This window comes from Cydia splendana, chromosome 15 (genome assembly GCF_910591565.1).
Source record: "Cydia splendana chromosome 15, ilCydSple1.2, whole genome shotgun sequence".
Classification (NCBI taxonomy): Eukaryota; Metazoa; Arthropoda; class Insecta; order Lepidoptera; family Tortricidae; genus Cydia; species Cydia splendana.
This window is the reverse complement of record NC_085974.1, coordinates 14,816,416-14,842,404: the sequence shown is the minus strand read 5'-3', so window position 1 is coordinate 14,842,404 and position 25,989 is coordinate 14,816,416. Positions and strand designations below refer to the sequence as shown.

General features: G+C 38.8%; 1 protein-coding gene across 1 annotated transcript in view; it reads right to left on the bottom strand.

Annotated features, from left to right (window-relative positions):
* The window catches only part of LOC134797790 (protein NDNF-like), an 88,237-nt gene that overhangs the window by 5,198 nt on the left and 57,050 nt on the right, over positions 1-25,989 (bottom strand). Inside the window, exons 7-9 of the mRNA XM_063770159.1 lie at positions 15,494-15,585; positions 11,205-11,363; positions 497-602 (exon numbers count right to left, since the gene is read on the bottom strand). Coding sequence (XP_063626229.1) covers positions 497-602; positions 11,205-11,363; positions 15,494-15,585 — 357 coding nt within the window. The remainder of the gene's footprint in view (positions 1-496; positions 603-11,204; positions 11,364-15,493; positions 15,586-25,989) is intronic.

Here is a 25,989-nt window from a genome sequence, read left to right as displayed (position 1 = left end):
AGCGAATTCGTTGCGCGCTCGCGGCGAAATAACGTTGAAAGTGTTGAAACTATGGAAACTGCGGCCTAGCCAAGGTATCCTTGCGCTTACCTGTACGCTTACGAGTTAATTATTAGTGTCTAAAATTTTAGCTATTTGCAGAAGTAGTTTGTGTTTTACAAAAGAAATAAAAATATGTACTTGCGAATAGCGATGGGTTTTCCAGTTTTATATTATAGTACAAAACTATGTAAGCCATATTGAGTAGAATAGCGTAGGTACTGGTGGTCTAGCCAAGATGGCAATCGCTTGCGCTTCGCCATCGAATCGCTTTGTGTCTCTCTAATACTCTTCCATAGTAGACATAGTAGTGTGACAGTGGCAGTTGCGTTTCGTTCCGTACGGAGTGTTAGCGATTGGCATGGTGCCTACGGGGCCTGTATTCGGAGAGCTAGAGAGGAGAACCCATTGACTCTTTGAGGATATTCTCATTAATAATTAGACTATAGAAACTAACCTATATTCCTGGCGATGTATATCTGCTTGCCTCTCACTAGGACCTCGACATCCACTGTACCGCCGCACGTTGCCACGGAGAGCCAGAGAGGAGAGCCCACGGATGACTGTGAATTAAAATTAAATAAATAATCATTAAAAGTTAAGAAATAGAACATTACGAGACAAGTGCGAAAAGTAGGGAATTCGCAACGAGTGGTGATAAATTGAAACACGACCGACCGTAGGTAGGTACCCAAACTATACAGTGTGGAAAGATAAGTCGGGCCCTGAAGGGAAACTACTTTAAATCCTTAAGCTGGCTCATTTTACTTAAAGGAGACATTCCTTTATTTTTAAAAAGAAATAAAACTGCATTTAAAGATTTTTCTCTTCAATTTGACTTGTCTAAAAAAATCTTGATTACTAAATATTAGATTTTATGGATATTTTATATGACAGACGAGTGTAAGACCTAATGTTTCTTGGAGAAATGTTATCATTCACATTAACTGTATCGACTAGTAGAATAAAATTGCGAGTGTTTATTTTTTGGAATTTTTAGTCAGTTCGAGTCCCGGGCGAGGCAAGCGAGTTTTAGAAAATCTTTGAATGCAGTTTTGTTTCTTTTTAAAAATAAAGGAATGTCTCCTTTAAGTAAAATGAGCTCGCTTAAGGATTTAAGGTAGTTTCCCTCCAGGGCCCAACTTATCTTTCCACACTGTATATGAAGTGTCGTAGAGCGAGCAGTATAAGTGACAGTCTGACTTACACTGTATTCAATTCAGTACACGATTGGACTAAATGGGCTGGATAGGAAAATACTGCATTTTATCGCTGTCGATAAGTTCCGTGCAGCGACAAATTACCGTGCACCGGTAAGACACGTGACAGAGATAAAGCGTGACTAATGGTAAAGCTGTAGCGTGGCTAAAAGCTTCAGAGCTACTCGGCTACGAACAGACTAGATTTAGGTACAGGGGTATAGGTAAAAAAACTTAGGGAAACCACTTATTTACTTTTGTTGTGAATTAAGAGCACAGGTTCAAAAACAAAAATGTAACACCTAAATATATATATATATATATCGAATACCGATGGTCCTAAAAGGCGGTGGGCGCGTGGGGTAGTACGATAATGTATTACTTCACAGCTAAACCAGTATGCTACCATGCTACCAGTGCATGAAATAAACATTAGGACTCGTTAACCATACTAGCGCCTACCATATATTTCAGTACTAAACGATAAAAAGAACTAAGTGCTAATTTTATTTCAAAGGATTGATTTGAAAATGAAAAGATCCTATAAACCGTTCAAATCTTTATTCAAGTCAAACTAGGCCGGCTTCAACCCTACATATCTGACCTGAGAAGATTTAGCCCTATATGGGACCGGCAACAAACTCAGAGGGATAAATCTTTTCAAAACAAGTTAAAACAACACATAACACATCATTTCTTTATTTCACACAAGTAAGCTTCTAATGAAACATAAGAAATCAAAATAACACTTGAAATAAAACTAAATGGTTAAAGAACGCGGGATTCTATAAGCTATCAGAATAATCCTTCAGGTATAAGCCTTCAGGAACGTAGCGAGTTAGGCACGAGGTTGGCTAACGAGTACGCCCGATCTCTAGCGCGGTCCGATCAAGAAGAACTACCAGCGGCGGAGCCTCTCCGCTCCCGCCTCAGTCAAGTTGGCAAACCTGCTCGACCAGTCTACCAACATACCGACAAAAACGCCAACTCGTGCCTACGCTCACTCGAGAGAAACCTCTCGACGTTCCAAAGCCTTCTACCTGTCATCTCAGTTCAACAACACGCCAATAGATGGCGTTACTCTCTACGCAACTTTATTTCAACAGTGCGCCAATAGACGGAGTTACTCTCTACACAACTTTATTTATTTTGTTACAACCAAATAACATGTAGCTCAACATTGCTAATCGATTTTATACAGGCGTCTAAAATAATGAACTATAACGCTGCAATACGTCTTTCTGGTGTCAGGTTCCGACACGGCCGTCCTGCGCTACACACGTCCTCGTGTGTGGGTGTATGCATCTGATTCTGTAACAAAATACTCAGCACAGTATCTCATCGCTCGGTCATTCCTGACCCACAATTTGGGTCTCTCTCAAATTACTATTAAAATCAAACTTTATTATCAATCAAACCAAAAAAATAGTTCAAAGTCATTAATCAATCCTCATTTCTCTAGTCAAAAATAGTCCATCGAGCAACGACTTAATAAAAATAATCAGTAATCATCGCCGCTATCGAGCGGATACACTCCAATAATCATCGCCTCCATCTGGCGGATACTCTCAAATTTATGTGAAAACGGAACAATCTCAAACATCAAAAACACAAATCACAACAGCTCTAATTCATTGCTCGACAGTATCACTACTATTGTCATCAATATCAATTTACGGGGAAATTATCTGGCATTAAAAAAAATATTTTGGTCAAATGTGATAATAATCATTGTAGGGCATCTTAAAATAAATAGTACTCTGACTTAATAATGCCAATTTTACTCATATGAACACAGTACATCAACGGAAATTCATTTTTAACAAAACAACACCAGTCCTTCGGTGCATTGCCAGTCCTTCGGCAGATACCAGACCCTCGTCAGAAGTAACCATCTCAGCCGCGTAAGTGCTACTCCTTGCAAAGAGCATTCTGCACATAAAAAGCAGACCACGTGCACCTCTTACATGCTCCGGCACTTCTGATGCGGTCACTAAACAATACCCAGTCCATCTAAAGCAAAACAGTAGTGCCCAGTCCATCGGGCGTGCCTTCAGTCCATCGAAAGCAAAACAGTAGTGCCCTGTCCATCGGGCTTGCCTTCAGTCCATCGAAAGCAAAACAGTAGTGCCCAGTCCATCGGGCTTGCCTTCAGTCCATCGAAAGCAAAACAGTAGTGCCCAGTCCATCGGGCTTGCCTTCAGTCCATCGAAAGCAAAACAGTAGTGCCCAGTCCATCGGGCTTGCCTTCAGTCCATCGAAAGCAAAACAGTAGTGCCCAGTCCATCGGGCTTGCCTTCAGTCCATCGAAAGCAAAACAGTAGTGCCCAGTCCATCGGGCTTGCCTTCAGTTCATCGAAAGCATGACAGTATTGCCCAGTCCATCGGGCGTACTTTCAGTCCTTCGAAAGTACAAGCTTTCAGTCCATCGAAAGCAAAAACAATGTTAAGAGTGAATTCCAAAAAGAAAATAAAAACGGTTCTTTAAATCATGTTACTCAGAACCATTGGTACTATCAGCGTCAACTGATCAACTGAAACTGAACATCACTGATCAAAATCACTAAAGATAGCTTTCTACTTTAGCTTTAACAACAGAAACTCAGCTTTCTACTTTAGCTTTAACAACAGAAACTCGCTCAAAACTTCTATGCAGAAGTAAATCCTCTCAAAATAATCCCAACAAAATGGGAACTGCTTACCAGATTAATAAAGCACGATGCACGCGTCCCAGTCAAAGGTGGTGGTGAAGTCCAACCCAAGCACGAAGGCTGATGCTTTCCGCCTTGCAGTTGCCGTTGCTGCGGCAGATGGCGAGATGCACGATGTAGTTTAACATAGCTGGCTGTTACTGAAATCATCATTAGCACGGCATCAGGTTTATCATGTAAGCAGGATAAACTCAAAGGTTTATTAAATGCAATGTAGCAGACAAAAAAAACATGTTTCCAATGTATACGGGACTTCAAAAATCTCAGAATAAAAATTAAACTTCAATGAGTGCGTTTTATTTCATTCTATGAACAAACAAACATGTGTTCCAAAAATAAGTAACACGGTAAAATGGGCCAATACGAAAAGTGACAGCTAATTAGTTACGTTAGACTGTTATGCTTCGCCATTACACTGAAAATAAAATTCACTAATAAACAATTGGAACGAAACCTGTCCTTTTATTTCCAAATCTCCAGAACAGACGATACTGCACAGCTGCTTCTGTGTTACAGGTGTGATGGCGTCTGTAAGTTGTCCCTGCTCAGGTTGCAGCACACTGTAACATTAATTTTCATATGCGTAGACATGCTTTCATAGTATGCACGATATGTGATCTATCACGGCATTACGGGCAATAATTTGTAGCAATTTTACTAATTACTAAACAGGATTACAGGAGCAATTACAGGACCAATTTCTAACGGTGCATTGTATTTTAAAAAAAAAATAATTTTGAGGGTAGAACCACAAGTGAGTGATGAAATAATATCACGTCGTGATAGCCGATATTTGGTTGTAATTAACAACATGGATTTCACTTCAAAATAATTCAAGATCACTTAGATTTAAATGGATTATAAAAATTAATTGTATTTTCATGAAAAATCAATTATTGAGGGTAAATTCACAAATGAGCGATGAAATAATATCACATCGTGATAGCCGATATTTGGTTTTAATTAACAGTATGGATTTCAAATCAAAATAACTCAAGATCGCTTCGATTTAAATGGATTACAAAAATTAATTACAAAGAAACGTAACGATCCCAGAGATGACGTCACGTCACAACCGTTATGCTAAACTGCCTCAATCATAATTCACAATTTCACAATAATTCTCACCAAATAACATAATGAATTGCACTCACCTTTCAATTAAGGTTAGACACGTGAGCTTACCATTACCACGTGTCCAGATTATGGAATGTAGGTCACCAAAACACACGGAAATACACCACGCTCCCAGGTGGCTGTGCAAGCAATACATGAAACTCTGCATCCATCCCACTTGCTGATATCGAATACCGATGGTCCTAAAAGGCGGTGGGCGCGTGGGGTAGTACGATAATGTATTACTTCACAGCTAAACCAGTATGCTACCATGCTACCAGTGCATGAAATAAACATTAGGACTCGTTAACCATACTAGCGCCTACCATATATTTCAGTACTAAACGATAAAAAGAACTAAGTGCTAATTTTATTTCAAAGGATTGATTTGAAAATGAAAAGATCCTATAAACCGTTCAAATCTTTATTCAAGTCAAACTAGGCCGGCTTCAACCCTACATATCTGACCTGAGAAGATTTAGCCCTATATGGGACCGGCAACAAACTCAGAGGGATAAATCTTTTCAAAACAAGTTAAAACAACACATAACACATCATTTCTTTATTTCACACAAGTAAGCTTCTAATGAAACATAAGAAATCAAAATAACACTTGAAATAAAACTAAATGGTTAAAGAACGCGGGATTCTATAAGCTATCAGAATAATCCTTCAGGTATAAGCCTTCAGGAACGTAGCGAGTTAGGCACGAGGTTGGCTAACGAGTACGTCCGATCTCTAGCGCGGTCCGATCAAGAAGAACTACCAGCGGCGGAGCCTCTCCGCTCCCGCCTCAGTCAAGTTGGCAAACCTGCTCGACCAGTCTACCAACATACCGACAAAAACGCCAACTCGTGCCTACACTGAGAGAAAAATCACCACCAGGAATTAATAAACAGTTCTGTACTGGGGGAAAAAATGAAGTTTTAGTAGTAATCATGGAAGTTTCACTATTTCTGTAAAATTTATTTATTTCTACAAACAGCTCAGTAATACTAAATCTAATTTCAGCAAACAGACTTTAGTAAATGGAGCATTAAACAAAGTTCAGTATTTGTTACAATCCATTTTTATTACTACTAAAATTCTCCGATTTTTACTAGTAAAGTTTGTGATTTTTGGAAAAAAGCATCTGTGATTTCAAGTTACGATTTTAGTAAATGATTTTAGTACATAGTTTTGTAATATCTAAAAAACGAGTTCGCGGGAATAACATTACCCCATTTAAAATAACAATTCAGTTGTTACTATAGCGACATTACAAAGTTTACTGGTATTTAGTAGATAGACTTGTTGTGTTTATGTTCATTGTTGTACCAATCACCAAACGAGTTTTGTAATACCAACACAGCTACTTGCTACGTTCATTTGGTTAGAGTTAGTATTGTGTCTGTGTCCGTGTGGGCGTGTCTCGTGTCTTCTTTGTTTAAAACATACTTAAGTTAAATAATAAATTTAGGATATATTGTGGCCCATGGACATATTAACCCGCGACCTACTGTGTAGTTGGGGTCTACAGGAATATATTGTTCTGCAACTTCGAGCTAGCTGTTGTTATTCTAGTGATAATGACATCAAAGGTAAATCTAAACTGTTTGCAATTCCAACCTCCCTAGCACAGGTGCGCCGCGAGAGCATGTTGCGCGCGTAATAACTACTAGTCTCTTTCTGACTGTATGAATAAGAAAGGAATGGGTACACTGAGAGAAAAAACTAACAAAAACACATTTAGAATTACAAAAATAAAACTTAATCCGGGGACAAGGAGAGTCAACTAATAGGAACAAATTGACTTTTGCAATTTCCATTTAGTAGGAAATACAACTTCTATATTTGTAATTTGAAGTATGCTAGAGTAATTTCAGAAATTTGGTTTTGTTATTCCGAGAGGTGCTTTAGCAATATCGGAGGTGATGACGTCATGGGTGAAAACTAACCGTTTTGTAATTCTAAGCGTGCTTTAGCAATATCGGAGACGATGACGTCATAGGTTTTACTAAACTGTACTGCGATTCCAAGCTAGCTGTTGTTATTCTAGAGATAATGACGTCACAGGCAAAAACTAAACTGTTTGCAATTCCTCCGCCCCTAGCAAACGGGCGCCGCGAGAGCATGTCGCGCGCGTGGTAGCTACCCGTCTCTATTTCTGTCTATATGAATAAAAAAGCATTTGGTAGTATATCTCTGTACTAAAGAGGCACTATAAAAGCCTGTCAAGATATTCTACCCATTCCTTTCTTATTCATACAGTCAGAAAGAGACTAGTAGTTATTACGCGCGCAACATGCTCTCGCGGCGCACCTGTGCTAGGGAGGTTGGAATTGCAAACAGTTTAGATTTACCTTTGATGTCATTATCACTAGAATAACAACAGCTAGCTCGAAGTTGCAGAACAATATATTCCTGTATAATATGTCCATGGCCCACAATATATCCTAAATTTATTATTTAACTTAAGTATGTTTTAAACAAAGAAGACACGAGACACGCCCGTCCGACATCCGACACAATACTAACTCTAACCAAATGAACGTAGCAAGTAGTAAATGTTACTAAAATCACTAACATTCGTTTCGCTGTGTTGGTATTACAAAACTCGTTTAGTGATTGGTACAACAATGAACATAAACACAACAAGTCTATCTACTAAATACCAGTAAACTTTGTAATGTCGCTATAGTAACAACTGAATTGTTATTTTAAATGGGGTAATGTTATTCCCGCGAACTCGTTTTTTAGATATTACAAAACTATGTAAGTGAGACATTTACTAAAATCATAACTTGAAATCACAGATGCTTTTTTCCAAAAATCACAAACTTTACTAGTAAAAATCGGAGAATTTTAGTAGTAATAAAAATGGATTGTAACAAATACTGAACTTTGTTTAATGCTCCATTTACTAAAGTCTGTTTGCTGAAATTAGATTTAGTATTACTGAGCTGTTTGTAGAAATAAATAAATTTTACAGAAATAGTGAAACTTCCATGATTACTACTAAAACTTCATTTTTTCCCCCAGTACAGAACTGTTTATTAATTCCTGGTGGTGATTTTTCTCTCAGTGTAGAATATCTCGACAGGCTTTTATAGTGCCTCTTTAGTACAGAGATATACTACCAAATGCTTTTTTATTCATACAGACAGAAATAGAGACGGGTAGCTACCACGCGCGCGACATGCTCTCGCGGCGCCCGTTTGCTAGGGGCGGAGGAATTGCAAACAGTTTAGTTTTTGCCTGTGACGTCATTATCTCTAGAATAACAACAGCTAGCTTGGAATCGCAGTACAGTTTAGTAAAACCTATGACGTCATCGTCTCCGATATTGCTAAAGCACGCTTAGAATTACAAAACGGTTAGTTTTCACCCATGACGTCATCACCTCCGATATTGCTAAAGCACCTCTCGGAATAACAAAACCAAATTTCTGAAATTACTCTAGCATACTTCAAATTACAAATATAGAAGTTGTATTTCCTACTAAATGGAAATTGCAAAAGTCAATTTGTTCCTATTAGTTGACTCTCCTTGTCCCCGGATTAAGTTTTATTTTTGTAATTCTAAGTGTGTTTTTGTTAGTTTTTTCTCTCAGTGTACGCTCACTAGGGCTTGCATTCCGGAATTCCGGAATTTCGAAATTCCGGAATCTCGGACAAATTTGCCGATATTACAATTCCGGAATTGATACCACTCAATATCGAAAATTCCGGAATTAGATTTAAGTACTTTTTGTACGTTTTAATACATTTATTATTAAAAATTGTTAAGAAACTACACTGTACGGGTGTTTTTTGTCGTTATTAAGTGCTTCTTAATCATTCAGTGAACTACCTATAGTATAGGTATATGTATTTTACTTTTCCGTTTGCTAAAGCAGTGGGACAATATAGGCTCAGAGCGATTTACTAAGAATATTCAGAATAGTCTGAATCCTACATAAGCGAATTTGTAGAATTGAAATTTAAAAATATTTGGACTTTTTATCTTGAATTCAGAGAGAAAGAGGTTTTCTCTATTAACGATTTCGAATCCTGTAGAAGTGATAATATATAATATATGATATCCTGAATCATAATTAGGAACTAGGAAAGAAAAAGCCAAACTTAGACCTTCAACTTCTTAAACAACACCACTACCTACTAGGTTAGGAAGAGTAGGAAGCTATTATATTTAACTATTTTATAAAATTATGCATCGAATGGTTTGCTAGCAACTAGTTTCCCCAAATAAATACCCCGTATCATAGAAGTGAATAATTGTAACCATTTTAATAAGTTGGTATAATGGGTGGTAAAAAAACGTACCTACTTCAAATTAAATTTTTCTTAAACATTACTAACTTTAATAAACGTAAAGTATCAGAATTTCACATATTTTGTTGTTTTTTTACTAAAAAATCGAATAAAAATATGATAAACCCTAATTCCGGAACCAATTCCGGAATTCCGGAATTGGACTCCAATATCGAAAATCAGTTCCGGAATTGAAAACCATCCGATATTGCAAGCCCTAACGCTCACTCGAGAGAAACCTCTCGACGTTCCAAAGCCTTCTACCTGTCATCTCAGTTCAACAACACGCCAATAGATGGCGTTACTCTCTACGCAACTTTATTTCAACAGTGCGCCAATAGACGGAGTTACTCTCTACACAACTTTATTTATTTTGTTACAACCAAATAACATGTAGCTCAACATTGCTAATCGATTTTATACAGGCGTCTAAAATAATGAACTATAACGCTGCAATACGTCTTTCTGGTGTCAGGTTCCGACATATATATACCTACGCTTGTTTGATGCAAATAAACATTCATTCATTCAGGATCACAATCCCAAAACCACCCAGTATTTTAACCCACCTGACTTATTTTATTTAACTACTAATTGCTGCTGACTGTACGAGAACTAAAAAAATCGGACAAGTGCGAGTCGGACTCGGCCACCGAGGGTTCTGTACTTTTTAATATTTGTTGTTATAGCGGCAACAAAATACATCATCTGTGAAAATTTCAACTGTCTACCACGGTTCATGAGATACAGCCTGGTGACAGACAGACAGACAGACCGACCGTGGAGTCTTAGTAATAGGGTCCCGTTTTTACCCTTTGCGCACGGAACCCTAAAAATGATTCGAATTTTGATTTATCTGAAAGAAATGAACTACGATTTCCAACATAATGTCAAAATATTAATTAAAGAAAAGTAATTTAAAGATTCCACCTAAAATGTGAATATTTCTCGGTTTCAAGTCTCAAATCAAATTTACAAGAAATCTTTATTTGATTTCGTACTGACATTATTAAATTGAGTCTTGCTCTTTGAAAATCTTTTAGTGTAATCGAGTCTGTAGGTATCAAACGGGGGTCAAAAGGTTACCTAGAAATAGAAGTTCAAATATTATCAAAGAAATATCATATTTCTGAATTCTAATTATCCATTTGTAATTTAGTAGGTATAGGTACGTGTAAGGTTACGTACGTACCTGTCTTACCTGACTAAGTTTTACCTACGTACCTACCTATATATTAAGTATATTTTAATCATTTTAACGACCGGTCTGGCCTAGTGGTTAGTGACCCTGCCTGTGAAGCCGATGGTCCTGATTGAATCCCGGTAACCATATTTGTGTGATGAACACAAATATTTTTTCCTGAGTCAGTGGGTGTGAGACAAGCTTTGCTTAGTTTGGGGCTAGGTTGATTTGTGGAAGATTTCCCCTAATATTTATTTATTATTATTTACTAATTGATTGCAAAACCGAGGAAAAGGTGGATGGACTGTGTGAGAGATGATATGAAACGAACGCAAGTGAATGATGAGATGACGGGTGACAGAGAGGTGTGGAAGAGAAAGACATGCTGCGCCGACCTCAAGTGAATGGGAAAAGGGAACGTTAATGGAAACAAACCCCTTTGCTTTGCTTTATGTAAAAATATCTTGCAACATGCATATGCCATCTTTGGAATTTAAAACGTCCACAATCCCTTTATCCGCTTCCAAAGGCAAAAGCCACCATTATCACGGTACGAATGTCGAAAAAAAAGTTAAATAAATCGAACGCCTGTTAATTAAAAATAGCAATTTCTCTCATCGTAACAATTGCAAACTCTATCATCAATCTCGCAGGCGTTACTAACCTTAAAATAGAAGACACTTTTGCCCCTAATGTCTGCTCTATAAGGTGTATTTTCCCGTAACCTCCGCGCTGTAGATGTCCTTGGTCGGACGCTTCCTGTAGCGAGCAGGGATCCCGCCCTTCGGTCGCGGGCGACGGCAAATACACTCACGAAGTATGTCTGCAAATGAAATTCAATAGGTATTGGTATCAAGACGAAACGGGAAATAATTGATTGGGGCTTAGAATGATGCAATCGATGGATTGGATTTTGGACCGGCGGCCCGATTCAAACTTTAAGATACGTCATATATTACGTCTAGAAACGATATGTGACGTCCCACGGGTAAAGGTACCTTATGGCGGTTGGCGCTTACGCTATTATTAACGCCGCTCCAATATTATTGCGGCGCTAAGCGACGTAAGCGCCAGCCGCCATAAGGTACCTTTTGCCGTGGGACGTCACATATAGATTAGGTATCTAATGTTAGTGTCAAAAGTGACGTTTCTTCAAACAAACACGTCATTTTTGACACTGACATATCTAATTTAATTTTTAACAAGCAGAAACGTCGAGAACGATGCTATTAAGCTTAGAATAAATTAACACTGACATATCTAATCCATATCGTATCTAGACCCGCGGGAAAAATTAGAATACAACGAGTCGAGATATTTTTTCATTTAAATTAGAACTTTCTGTGACTTGCGTGGAGTCCTATTATTTGAATAAAAAAAATATCTCGACTTATCGGGTTTGACTACTCACCTCTGGAAATACAATAACGTCAATAACAATAATAACATGGCAGATGAATAAGTAGTGCCACTATCTAGCTACACATGTTGTAATACGGAATATTACGCGAAACTCTGCGTAGGGGGCGCTACTACCACAATCCATCACACTCGGGGGTCTACTACGAAGCAAGAAAATCAAAATGTCGTTATCTAACCTCTCTATCACTCTTGTGTATTCGAGCGAGCGATAATGAGGTAGATAGCTAAATTTCGATTTTCGCGTTTCCCGGTCGGCCCTTGTTAACAAACCGCCTTGATGCATCAATGTCATATTTAATTGTCAGTGAAAACTTGTCAAAAGATTGTTTAAGGCACAGTATGTATTAGTTACTCTATGGTTTACTAGCTAACTTAGTGCTGCACTCTGGCGGAAGATCATTGCAGTAATACCCCCTATTGTAGTTATGTCATAGACACCGTATTTTATAGCAAACAAGATGATGCATTATTTCGTTATCGCCCGACAACTTGAACAGAAGATTTACTACCACGAAGAATTTTCTCTGACATTTTTGTAGCGAACTGATTTAAAATTCCTTGAGAATTTACGGAGCAGTAAAATAATAATATATACCAAGATGCGTAAAAAGTAAAAAATACTACAGAAGATGGCGTTGAGCGTATGTTCTAAACAATTGGCAAGTAAGTCGACGTAACATTATGATTAGTTAGGTACTTAGTTGAGTCTAGGATTGAAAAGAAAGAAAATATATTTAAATACAAAAAATCACAAATCGTTATATTTGTATAAAATTATGGCCACAATTTTTTATGTGAAGTATTGGATGTCAATGATAAAGTGTAGCCTCGAGCGTCCAATCCACTTTAAAATCAATTCTCTACTTATACGCAAAACAACGAGAGTTATTAAGTATCACCACAGAGTACTCATCTGAACAGAGTAGCGGCGGTGTACACCGATTTATATAGTGTAATCCAACTTCGAATAAAATGAGCAGATCTCGGGTAAAAACAAGCGACGATGCGACAGATTTAAGCAGGTTTTATAAGGGGGGCTCCCGGGCAAGACAGTCGCGCGCAAGAAAATGTGTAGTGATTTTGATTTTCGAACGATAATTATAAATTGTTCGTTCAACTTCGAACAATTTATAATTATCGTCTGAGTCTAAAATTTAAAGACAGCTACTTTATACTGTGGTAGCGGACTTGTAAAATAAATACACAGACCATAGATATAATTTTTATTTATTTTAGATGTAGTACGAAAACGGGAAAGCACATTTTAATGCTATTTTTATTTCAATGCAATTAAACAAACTTTAAAATTACTTTCGATGTTTCGAGAATTACAACAGATACTTGACCCCTTGGTGGTGCTTTATAACAACATAATGTGAAATAATTGTGAAAGTAAAACCACCACCATCTGATTTTAATTTTATTGAAATGAAAATTATTGAAAAATATTTTCCTACTTTACTTCTGAGCGACGAGCATATGATAGTGTCTCTTAGTAGGTAGGTACAGTTACATGAAGCTGTATCTCTGGATTGTTACGTCCTCTGTGGTTTTAACTAATGCAGTTACCCTTTCTCAATTGAATGTATTTTTAACGAAGATTTTTGAAGGGTGAAAAAATAATACATAATAGAGTTTTTCACCTTGTAAGGCACTGAAAAGTCGTATTTCGATGGGTTAGTTCTCAATTTCACTTATTTTGGAACGCAAGCAACTTCTCGAACATTAATTATGAGCTAATAAACATTAATATTGTTGTGGTTCACGTGGAGAACACAAAACTATATTAAATACATGTAACTCCGTATAACATAAGTAAAGTCTAAGGAAAAAACGTGCATCGGGAACCAAGAAAAAAATATGCTCGAATAGATGGCGCCATACCTTTGGCCTATACTTGTATTACTTGTGTAGATGGCGTTGGTTGGTTGGTTAGTGCTGGTGACTGAGCGGTAAGAGCGTGCGACTTTCAATCCGGAGGTCGCGGATTCAATTCCCCGGCTCGTACCAATGAGTTTTTCCGAACTTATGTACGAAATATCATTTGATATTTACCAGTTGCTTTTCGGTGAACGAAAACATCTTAAGGAAACCGACTAATTCCAATAAGGCCTAGTTTCTCCTCTGGGTTGGAAGGCAGATAGTCGCTTTCGTAAAAACTAGTGCCTACGTCAAACATGGGATTAGTTGTCAAGCGGACCCCAGGCTCCCATGAGCCGTGGCAAATGCTGGCATAACTCGAGGAAGTAGAATAGATGGCGTTGGTTACAAAATGTACTATGACAATAACGCTCTATACATGCACTCTTTGACTATAGCAAGTCTATATATGTATTCTAGTCTTCCTATGTATACCTAATCTTTCGTTCCACGTGCCCAAACCAATTGAGAAAATTGCCTTCAAAATGTAAACATTAAGGAAAGTGGCGGAGGTAATAGAGATTCGTCTCCTAATTTAAGATCTAATTAAAAAAGGTCGTCTCATTTCACTTCAATTCCGTACTCGCGTCTATTTTATTAGGTTAACGTCACAGATCACTTAGGTGGAAGCACAGTGAAAAAGTAACAGTGGACCGACGTCGTTGATGTTTGCGTGAATGCCGACACCGCACAAGAACACAGTAGGGTTGTCACAGACTTTTACACACCAACACAAACACAAACATTTCAAATAAGACACGCTAGCCCTGTAAGTAGTATTACTAACAATGGCGATGTATGCAGCTCGGGTGCGCGCGACCCACCCCTCGCCCCTCGCACCCCGCACGATTGCCCTGTCTAGACTGCTTCGTCGAATGGTGGTCGAATGACTGTACATATTGTTTTATAGACTGTGGTAGAAGTACCTACACGATAGATAGAGAGTTAGAGTCGGATCAAGCTAGCTGACAGGCCAATTCCAGATTCAATAGTTTTCTGATCTCTCTTATCGGAAACAGACCGAAAAACTAAAACTCGAATTGGCCTGTTAGCATGGCATTGGCAATGACAAAGTCTGGCGATGTCATCATTAATGACGTTTACAATAACACTACCTCACTTTGTTTTGATCAAGTCGGTAGAAAGTTAGCTTAAGCGCTCTTACACACTAGCGGCGGCCGCTCTGTGTTTTCCCGGTATAATTATGTATGGAAACGCCGAGAAAACGCTGAGCAGAAACGCTAGTGTGTACACGCCTGTATCATCTGATCTAATAGGGTATTACTGCAATGTTCTGCCACCAGACTGCAGCACTAGCACCCACCGTAAACCATAGAGTAACTTATACATACTGTGCCTTAAACTGATTTTTGACAAGTTCACAGACAGAATACATCAAGCCGGTTTGTTTACAAAGGGCCTACCGCTATCTGCCTCTTTATCGCTCGAATATGCAAGAGTGATAGAGAGGTTAGATAACAAAATTTCGACTCTCTCGTTTGAAGACCCTTAGACTGTGGCTGATTGTGGTAGTGGCGCCCCCTACGCAGAGTTTCGCGTAATATTCCCTATTAAGAATTTAATAAAATAAAATTTGTGTTTAATACTTACAGTACTAGGGTCCAGGTTCTCGATCAAATGATGCGTTCTGTCCCCAACGCAGGCCACCAATGGATCTTCATCCGACACCTTTGTACTGCGACCTGTACGGTTACCATCAGTTTGTCACTGACATAAACGCCGTCGAGAACGTAATTTACTTTCTATACATCCCGTTTGCACTAATATGCGAGTGCGAGCGAGATGTATAGAAAGTAAATTACGTTCTCGACGGCGTTTATGTCAGTGACAAACTGATGGTAACCGTACTGGTTAAACAACTATTTATTAATGTATATACAATTACATCTTGGGGCACCTGATACGTCACGATACTTACATAAAGGCTATAATTTAAGGAAGAATAGAAAAAAAAAGAGACAGGAGGAAAGAAAATCAATGTAGTGACGTACCAGGAGCTCATAACAGTTGGTAGAAGAGCCGGCCGCAAAATTTCTAACCGACTTGATACCACGATGAAATGCACAATGGTTTCCCAGAAAAGTTATGCTAAGTCCGAATTCGATAGTCTGCCACGGCGGAACTTGCCGAAAGTACGAAAAAGAAGGCCACTTCCGGTGCGAAAAAAGGGGCTGATTTAACCCATCTGATACCGAGATAGTAGTTATGGCAGCAGTTAGAAATTTACATGTAGACACAGAAAAGCGAAGTCTGCCACTATTTTTTTTGCCGGAAGTGCTTGGCAGACGCTCTCAAAGGTGACCATCGGGACCCCTAAATTAACCCATCTGATACCACCATGAAACCAATGCCAGTCGGTAGGTATGAACTCTCATGTCAGGAATATATAAGTCTGCCAAGGCTTTTCCTGCCGAAACACCATGGCAGACGAGATTATGTAAGCAAGGTCGCCATCGGTTACCCTACACTAACCCATCTGATACCACCATGAAACCAATTCCATTCGGTAGGTATGAACCCCCATTTTAGGAATATATAAGTCTGCCAAGGTTTTTCCTGCCGAAACACCTTGGCAGACGAGATTATAAGCAAGATGACCATCGGTTACCGTACACTAACCCATCTGATACCGCCATGAAACCAATTCCAGTCGGTAGGTATGAACCCTCATTTCATGAATATATAAGTCTGCCAAGGCTTTTCCTGCCGAAACACCTTGGCAGACGAGATTATGTTAGCAAGGTGTACATCAGTTACCCTACATTAACCCATCTGATACCTCCATGAAACCAATTCCAGTCGGTAGGTATGAACCCTCATTTCGGAAATTTTTAAGTCTGCCAAGGCCTTTCCTGCCGAAACTCCTTGACAGACGAGATTATGTAAGCAACATCCGCATCCGTGGGACCGGTATACGTGATTACTGTAGGCTTATTTATTACTTTATGCTTTTACATATTTGTATATTATTATGTTATTAATGAAATATATTTATAATTTATTAAACCTATACCTAATACATTGGGAATTCATTACCTGCTTACGGCAGTAGTAGGGAGTAGTGGGTGAGTTCTGGCTCACTTAGCCAGGCCAACAGTCCCTCCCCCTTTTTTTCCCTTGTTGAGGCCCTGCAACCTTACCTTGAACCCAACCTAATGTCATTGTAGCTCGAATCTAACCTAATCTTCTCATTTTGATTGCTTTTAGAAAATATTCTAATAACAATTATCTACTTTTGCAAAGTTAAATGTTGAATTCTTTATTTCGCAAAATGGAATTTTAATGTGACTATAATGTATGTGCCATCTACTTAGAAACTGGGTTTAGAAATATAAAAACACACATTTTATATAGGATAATAAGTTTATTCAAGTAATATTCTGAACATATGAGATATAGTAACATCATTACTTATTCTGTGTACATTGGAGAAAACATGCAAGTTGACATTTTTCGTTTTAAAATAAAGATAAACTAAACAGTATTTGCCACAAACCGATGTAAAAAAAACTTTGCAGTTGTTGATTACAATACCATATCTTAAGGCCCCAGTACACAATGGGCCATCGCCGGCCATTCCAAGGGACGCATTTATGCGTTAGAGGGAGCAAATGATATTGCTATCTCATTCTACCGCATGGCTGCGTCCCTTGGAGTGGCCGGCAATGGCCCATTGTGTACTGGGGCCTTTACAATTTCTCTCCATGAACATTTTATGATACCCAACCAACCTTCCGGTTTTCGCCCGAATGAATTAAAATATTCACCAACACCATTGACATCAATATAAATGGCTATCCGATGTCAGCCAGGTTTAAAATCCGGATCTAAATTGATAATAAGCAATTTAAACAGGTGAACAGGTAGCTGAACAAACATTGGCATTTTGTTGGCTGCAAATACATTCGATTCCACGCCTATATTCATTTTACTCATATAGTGTTACACAGAACTCATTTGCTGTCAAGAATTACCGACAATTGTCGTGTTTCTTGTGACAATTGTCATTAGCTTCGCAAAATAAGTACTTAGTATTTGGCGATATAATGGAGTTTTTATTTTATTAACATGTTGGTGGCAAACAAGCACACCGCCCGTCTGATGGTAAGCGGTTACCGTAGCCTATGGAGGCCTGTAACGTCAGTACCAACTGTGATGTCGACAAGTGTCGCACCTGCCACCGTAGTGAAATAGAGGCCAGGCCCCAATTTCACATCGGTGACAGGTGCGACGAATTGTAAAATCACTATCGCTGACGTCACAGGCATCCATGGGCTACGATTACCACTTACCATCGGGCGGGCCGTATTCCTGTTTGCCACCATCATTGTATTATTAAAAAAAAACTTTATTATATCGGAAAAAACAGATATTTCTCCTGTGAAGTTTCTGACAATTGTCAAAGATCTAGAAGAATTGTAGGTAATTCTTGACAGGTAATGAGTTATATGTCGGAATTTCGTGACAATTGCAGTGTTTCTGTGACAATTGTCATAAACTTAGCAAGAGAAATATCTGTTTTTTTTCCGATATCATAAAGTTTTTTTTTAATAATACAATGATGGTGGCAAACAGGAATACGGCCCGCCCGATGGTAAGCGGTAACCGTAGTTCATGGATGCCTGTGACGTCAGCAACAGTGATTTTACAATTCGTCGCACCTGTCACGTTGGTGAAACAGGGGCCAGGAGTTAAGTCAAAAGCTAGTAAACAGTAATCTCCTCCATAGTCCTCTCTAACTTTCAGGCAGTTTTATTAACTTCTTATGGTATCAATGTGGAGTATAAATAGTCTACTATACATATATCCCTAAAACTTTAACGTTTACGTTTTTAAATACAGGGTGACCTTAGCCATTGGACAAACCCTGAAATCCCACATAGGGTTACTTCTCAGAAATGCTCAAAAGATAATTAGAACAAAAGATAAAACATTAAATTATCAAACAAAAGTTAATTCCAATAATCGACAACAAAAAGAAACATACTGTATTAATCATTGGCAGTGCTTTTGACAATTTGTTTGAAAATGTGCGGCAATGATGACATTTGTCAAAAGTCAGAATCTTATTAATGTCATAAATAAAAAAGATAATCAAAACGGTCGAAGAAAGTTTTAATTAATTTAATTTAATTTAATAATTTAATAATTAATAATTAATCTTATTTAAAGCTGCAACACGACTGATTAATTGACATGATTGTTCTCCCAGAAGGAGGTTCGTGGGGTGTTAGACTTTGGTACGGTCGTATAGAGGGCGGTCTCGTGACTTCAGAAAATTCCGACTTTTGGCCTACCGCTTCCGGTCAGAAAAATGTTCGACGGCCCGGCCAAACGGTGGGAGGTAGGTGGGGGGTGCTCGACCAAATGTCATAGAGGGTCCCTGGCAGTTTTTGACGCCGCCATTTTTTTTCAAAATGGCTGACTTTTTTTTTTATTTTTTCAAGTTTGTCCTAGCGCGCTGAAATTTTGGTCACGGAATCTCGGGGTCCTCTAGATTCGTATGGGAAAAAAATTTTCGAAAAAATCCAAGATGACGGAAAAAATGGCCCCTTTTATTTTGTATGGCAACTTTTAAACGGTGCGAGATAGGTGGGGGGTGCTCGACCAAATGTCATAGAGGGCCCCGAGACAAAATAAACTGCATTTAAAAATTTTCAAACGGCCGACTTTTTTTTTTTTTTTTTTCAAGTTGGTCCGAGCGCGCTGAGATTGGCATGGCGAGAGATAGAAGCCTCTAGATTCCTATGAAAAAAAAATTTTTGGAAAAAGTCCAAGATGGCGGAAATAATGGTCATTTTAATTTTGTATGGCAACTTTTAAACGGTGCGAGGTAGGTGGGGGGTGCTCGACCAAATGTCATAGAGGGCCCCGAAACACAGCAAACTGCATTTAAAAAATTGCCGACTTTTTTTTTAATTTTTCAAGTTGGTCCGAGTGCGCTGAGATTTGGCATGCGGCGAGCTAGGGGGCCCAGCATTACCATGTAAAAAAAATTTTTGGAAAAATCCAAAATGGCGGGCGACAAGGGCAAAATTCAAATTTCCAAGTAGGTTAAGCGAGCCCGAAGGGCGAGCTTCAGGCCGGGAGGCCGAAGGCCGACCCCGCGTAGGGCCGTCAGGCCCGGAGCTTCACCCCGAATATCCAAGCGTGCCCCGCCCCCAGTAATTTTGGGCGAGGCCGAAGGCCGAGCTGCGGGAATGACGAACAAAGCAAAATCCTATACAAAAAGTGTGTTAAGCGAGCCCGAAGGGCGAGCTTCAGGCCGGGAGGCCGAAGGCCGACCCCGGCGGAGGGCCGAAGGCCCGGAGCCTCCACCCCGACTCCCAAAACGCGAGGCCGAAGGCCGAGCTGCGTGAATGCAGTTCCCCCAAGCGTTCTACAAAGTCAACTGTCTTGATAAGCGAAGCCGGCAGGCCGAAGGCCCGACGGCGAAGCGTCGAGGCTCGCGAAGGCCGAGGGCCGAGCTCCGCGTAGGGCCGAAGGCCCGAAGCGTCACACGAGAGGGGGAAGTTGGCCTACGGCCTTCGGCCTTCGGCCCGCCGTTTCGCTTGTCTAAGACACTTTTCCTATTGGGTCGTGTTTAAGCTCCAACTTCCCGCTTAAGCCCCGAAGCAAAACCAACCCTCCCAACTGTTTTAATAAGCGAAGCGGCGGGCCGAAGGCCCGACGCTGAGCTTCGAAACCCAGCGAAGGACGAAGGCCCGGAGCGTCCCTTACGAGTTCCCAAGCACGCGAGGCCAGGCCGAGCTGCGGGAATGTAGTGCTTTCACGCGGATCTTTTCGTCCTAGCAAAAGTACAACTTTATTTCTTTTTCCCTTTGGAAAACAAACTACTACTACTACTACTACTACTACAACAAAAACAACAGCACCAACAACAAACTACAAGAAGACCGCGGGGCCCTCGGGCCCCGCGCACAGGGCAAAATCTAGTCATACTATTTATTACCTCAGGAGCTACTAACACATACAGGTTGCTCCAAAGTAAAAAAATCGTAATTTGTTATGATACTTTGTATACTGGTTCTAAATACCATTGACGTGTAAAATTGTATTGATTTTATGAATAAATTATTGAATATTGAATATAAATACCCTAATGCATGGACACCCTGTATATCAACTTGAAAGAAAATGTTCAATATTTCTTTATAGTGCGACTCCTTAGCTCGATTTAGTATGGAGGTAGAGTCTGGCTAATAAAAGATGAACCTGCAAAAATGCGGTCCTGGTCTGACCCATCCTAAATCCTGTCCCATCCGGCAGAAAGCACGAAACTTGGCATGCAAACTTCAACATTTATTCAGCAAATAGGCCGCAAGGGCACTATTACACGCCGCTAAAGAAATTTTCACTTCAAAAAGTTTTGAGATGTAATGTGAAACCAAGTCGGTTATTTTAATCAGTGCCAGGGGGTGTTAAAAGTTTTAACTTAAAACAGTATCAATAAGATATCTTTAGTTTGTAATTTTTAGCGAGTTTTAGCGGTGGGCAAAGTAATCCGGTGATTTGGCATCCATTCCAACATTGCCCACCACCAAAAACGGATTAGGGTTGTCACTTTCATCTAATTTACCCAACTTCGCATGTAAAATAAGGTTATGTTTGTACACTAAAGTAAGTTTATAAATATATACTGTATTTAATTTGTCTTATTATCCTTTACTTAGATGTTTTATCCCGTTAACTAATGAAAACACAGCAAAAATCATATTTTTGGCCATTAAACTATTGTAACAGATTTTCTCAAAAGTGACAACCCTAGCCTTTGTAAAATGCTTAGGCGAGCCTTATATGGAAATGAGCAAAAACGGGTAGGCAACATTGCCCAGCAAATTTATTTAAAAGTTTTTACACTTATCGCTAAGTTATTAACAGGGAATGGTAGGATTGCCCAAAACCAGTGATCCTTAGACATCATCATCATACGAGCTGTATTTGAATACCAAATTGACGTGGGCAATGTTGGCGAAAACTCCGGATATCTTTGCCCACCCTCTAAAACGCAAAAAAATGGGTAAAAACACGATAAAAATATTTTTTCTTCAAATAAACTGATGCGTTTGATCACAATGGACGTGCTGAGCAAAAAAAGTAATTACGATTTGTTTTTTTTTTGAGAAATTCGTGTTTTTTTTTTTAAATGCGGGCAAAGTTGGTGATAATGACCGGTACCTACTCTTCGAAGGCCGCAAAAATATATGTCATGCTCTTATGGTTCTACAAATAAGATCGTGTCAGATATTTTTGCGGCCTTCGTTGTGTGTTGTGTAACATAAATTGCAGGTGACTGTATATTAGGAATAATTATTTTATTTAGTTTCAACGAAAGTTTCAAGTTTAGTACGAAAATACTTCAGATATACAATATGCACAAAATGTAGACCTAATCGAAATAAAACATTGCTTTTTATAGTAAATTTTTTTTAAAAACATTCGATACATAGAGGTATACATAACAATAACCAGGCCACAGCGGTATTGGCCTGTAAGCTTTATCTCGGTCTCCAAAGCCGCAAAAACTCGCTAGTACTTCGTGCTGGTCTAGCCGTTATTTTTTCTTGAAGATTTTCAGAGAACAGCACGTACACGCATTATACATATAGACGGAACGAATGGCATAATCATAATCATTTATTCGTCGCAATCCATGGTATTACAGATCTAGGTACAAGACTTTCAGGTATTACTTATACGAATTACATAACGCTTCCTGTTAATAGGCAATATTTTAAGATAAAAGTTCTATAATATATTACAAGATTACAATTGTCATCAAAATTAATTGACGTACAGAAGTCAAATACGTTTTTAAAATGACGCAAAATGAAAATCAATCCCAATCAGTAAAGGATGAGTCTTTAAACTTTTTTCATTTTAAGCGAGTTTTGATTTGAAGGAACATAATACTTAAATTCGACTGTAATCGTATTGTTTTAAGATAGTTTACTGAGGTTTTCAACCATTATGACCCGTAAATAACAGCAAATCAAATTTAAAGGAGACGCGAGCTGATATTTATGTACCCTATTTTTTGAAATACAATTTATCTACTGGTATACTTTCTCGTGTGCGTATATGATTTAATGTCAAATCAAGCTGTCATTTTTATTTGAAGAATTATACGTGTGCTCCGGTGCAGCCCCAGCGGGCATCTGACTTGAAGAAGAATTTTGAGTGATGTCGTCAATGTATGGAAATTGTTCGAAGGTTTACATTTGAGATTGAATTTCTGTGTTGTCTTTGTGAGTAAAAATATAAATCTTGAATTGTCTAGCTTTCAAAATCACACAATAATTCAATTACTGTCAAAGACAAAATTGTTTTGCTTCTTTCTCAAACGGAACTCCATATTTTGATATTTTGATACTTTTAGTGTCGATTTGTAGAGAATAACAGCAAATTAAAAATATAATGGCATGAAGAGTCGGTACACGGTTTCTTCGTGAACAAATTTACGTGTAATAAAAATAATTATAATATAATATATATTATAGTGGTTTTCCGGGTCAAGGTCCGGGTCCGAGTCCGGGTCCGAGTCTGAGTCCGAGTCCGGGTCCGAATCCGTGTCCGTGTCCGGGTCCGAGTCCGAGTCCGGTTCCGAGTCCGGTTCCGAGTCCGGGTCCGAGTCCGAGTCCGGGTCCTAGTCCGAGTCCGTGTCCGAGTCCGAGTCCGGGTCCGAGTTCGATTCCAAGTCCGGGTCCGAGTCCGGGTCCGAACCGGATCCGGGTATGAGTCCGGTTCTGGGTCCGAGTCCGGGTCGCAGTCCAAGTCAAAATCGAAATTAGAAATCACCAAACGTGTACTATGCGTCGTTGAAGAGTTTTGTTCTGGTCATCATCAGCAGTTCCACTTCATCAAATGCGACAGTTTTTAATGTAAATGCTTGATTTTATGATGAAAATACAAAAAAAATCTATACTTTAATATTTGAGGAGTTCCCTCGATTCCTTATGGATCCCATCATTAGAACTCGAGCTTGACAAAAATGTGGCTTTAAAACTTGACTTGCTTAACAAACATAACGAAGAGGAAAAATCGCCAAACGTGAACTATGCGTGGTTGAAGAGTTCTGTTCTGGTCATCATCAGCAGTTCCACTTCATCAAATGCGCCAGTTTTTAATGAAAATCCTTGATTTTCTGATGAAAATACAAAAATGTCTATACGCATGCCTTTAAGATTTGAGGAGTTCCCTCGATTCCTCATGGATCCCATCATCAGAACTCGAGCTTGACAAAAATGTGGCTTAAAAACTTGACTTGCTTAACAAACATAACGAAGACGACAAATCGCCAAACGTGAACTATGCGTCGTTGAAGAGTTCCGTTCTGATCATCATCAGCAGTTGCACTTCATCAAATGTCACTTTTTTGAATGTGTGTGCTTAATTTGATGATAAAAACCCAAAAATCACTATATGTATGCGTTTAAAATTTGAGGAGTTCCCTCGATTCCTCATGGATCCCATCATCAGAACTGGGTTTTGACAAAAACGAAACCAATCTGTATGCATATACATACAATCAAAAAACTAATTTTCAAAATCGGTCCAGGAATGACGGAGATATAGAGTAACAAACATAAAAAAAATAAAAAATAAAAAAAACATACAACCGAATTGATAACCTCCTTCTTTGAGATTTGGAAGTCGGTTAACAAACTAATATTAGCCCAAAATCTAAAATAAATGAAGTACCGATCACATAAAAAGTAAAAAATTTAAATAAGTAAATAAAAACAGGAAGGTATCATAAAATGTTAATGAAGAGAAATTGTAAGAGATGGTATTATGCCAACCAACAACTGCAAAGTTTTTTAACATCGGTTTGTGGCAAATACTGTTTAGTTTATCTTTATTTTAAAACGAAAAATGTCAACTTGCATGTTTTCTCCACTGTACACAGAATAAGTAATGATGTTACTATATCTCATATGTTCAGAATATTACTTGAATAAACTTATTATCCTATATAAAATGTGTGTTTTTATATTTCTAAACCCAGTTTCTAAGTAGATTGCACATACATTATAGTCACATTAAAATTCCATTTTGCGAAATAAAGAATTCAACATTTAACTTTGCAAAAGTAGATAATTGTTATTAGAATATTTTCTAAAAGCAATCAAAATGAGAAGATTAGGTTAGATTCGAGCTACAATGACATTAGGTTGGGTTCAAGGTAAGGTTGCAGGGCCTCAACAAGGGAAAAAAGGGGGAGGGACTGTTGGCCTGGCTAAGTGAGCCAGAACTCACCCACTACTCCCTACTACTGCCGTAAGCAGGTAATGAATTCCCAATGTATTAGGTATAGGTTTAATAAATTATAAATATATTTCATTAATAACATAATAATATACAAATATGTAAAAGCATAAAGTAATAAATAAGCCTACAGTAATCACGTATACCGGTCCCACGGATGCGGATGTTGCTTACATAATCTCGTCTGTCAAGGAGTTTCGGCAGGAAAGGCCTTGGCAGACTTATATATTCATGAAATGAGGGCTCATACCTACCGATTGGAATTGGTTTCATGGCGGTATCAGATGGGTTAGTGTACAGTAACCGATGGTCATCTTGCTTATAATCTCGTCTGCCAAGGTGTTTCGGCAGGAAAAACCTTGGCAGACTTATATATTCCTAAAATGGGGGTTCATACCTACCGAATGGAATTGGTTTCATGGTGGTATCAGATGGGTTAGTGTAGGGTAACCGATGGCGACCTTGCTTACATAATCTCGTCTGCCATGGTGTTTCGGCAGGAAAAGCCTTGGCAGACTTATATATTCCTGACATGAGAGTTCATACCTACCGACTGGCATTGGTTTCATGGTGGTATCAGATGGGTTAATTTAGGGGTCCCGATGGTCACCTTTGAGAGCGTCTGCCAAGCACTTCCGGCAAAAAAAATAGTGGCAGACTTCGCTTTTCTGTGTCTACATGTAAATTTCTAACTGCTGCCATAACTACTATCTCGGTATCAGATGGGTTAAATCAGCCCCTTTTTTCGCACCGGAAGTGGCCTTCTTTTTCGTACTTTCGGCAAGTTCCGCCGTGGCAGACTATCGAATTCGGACTTA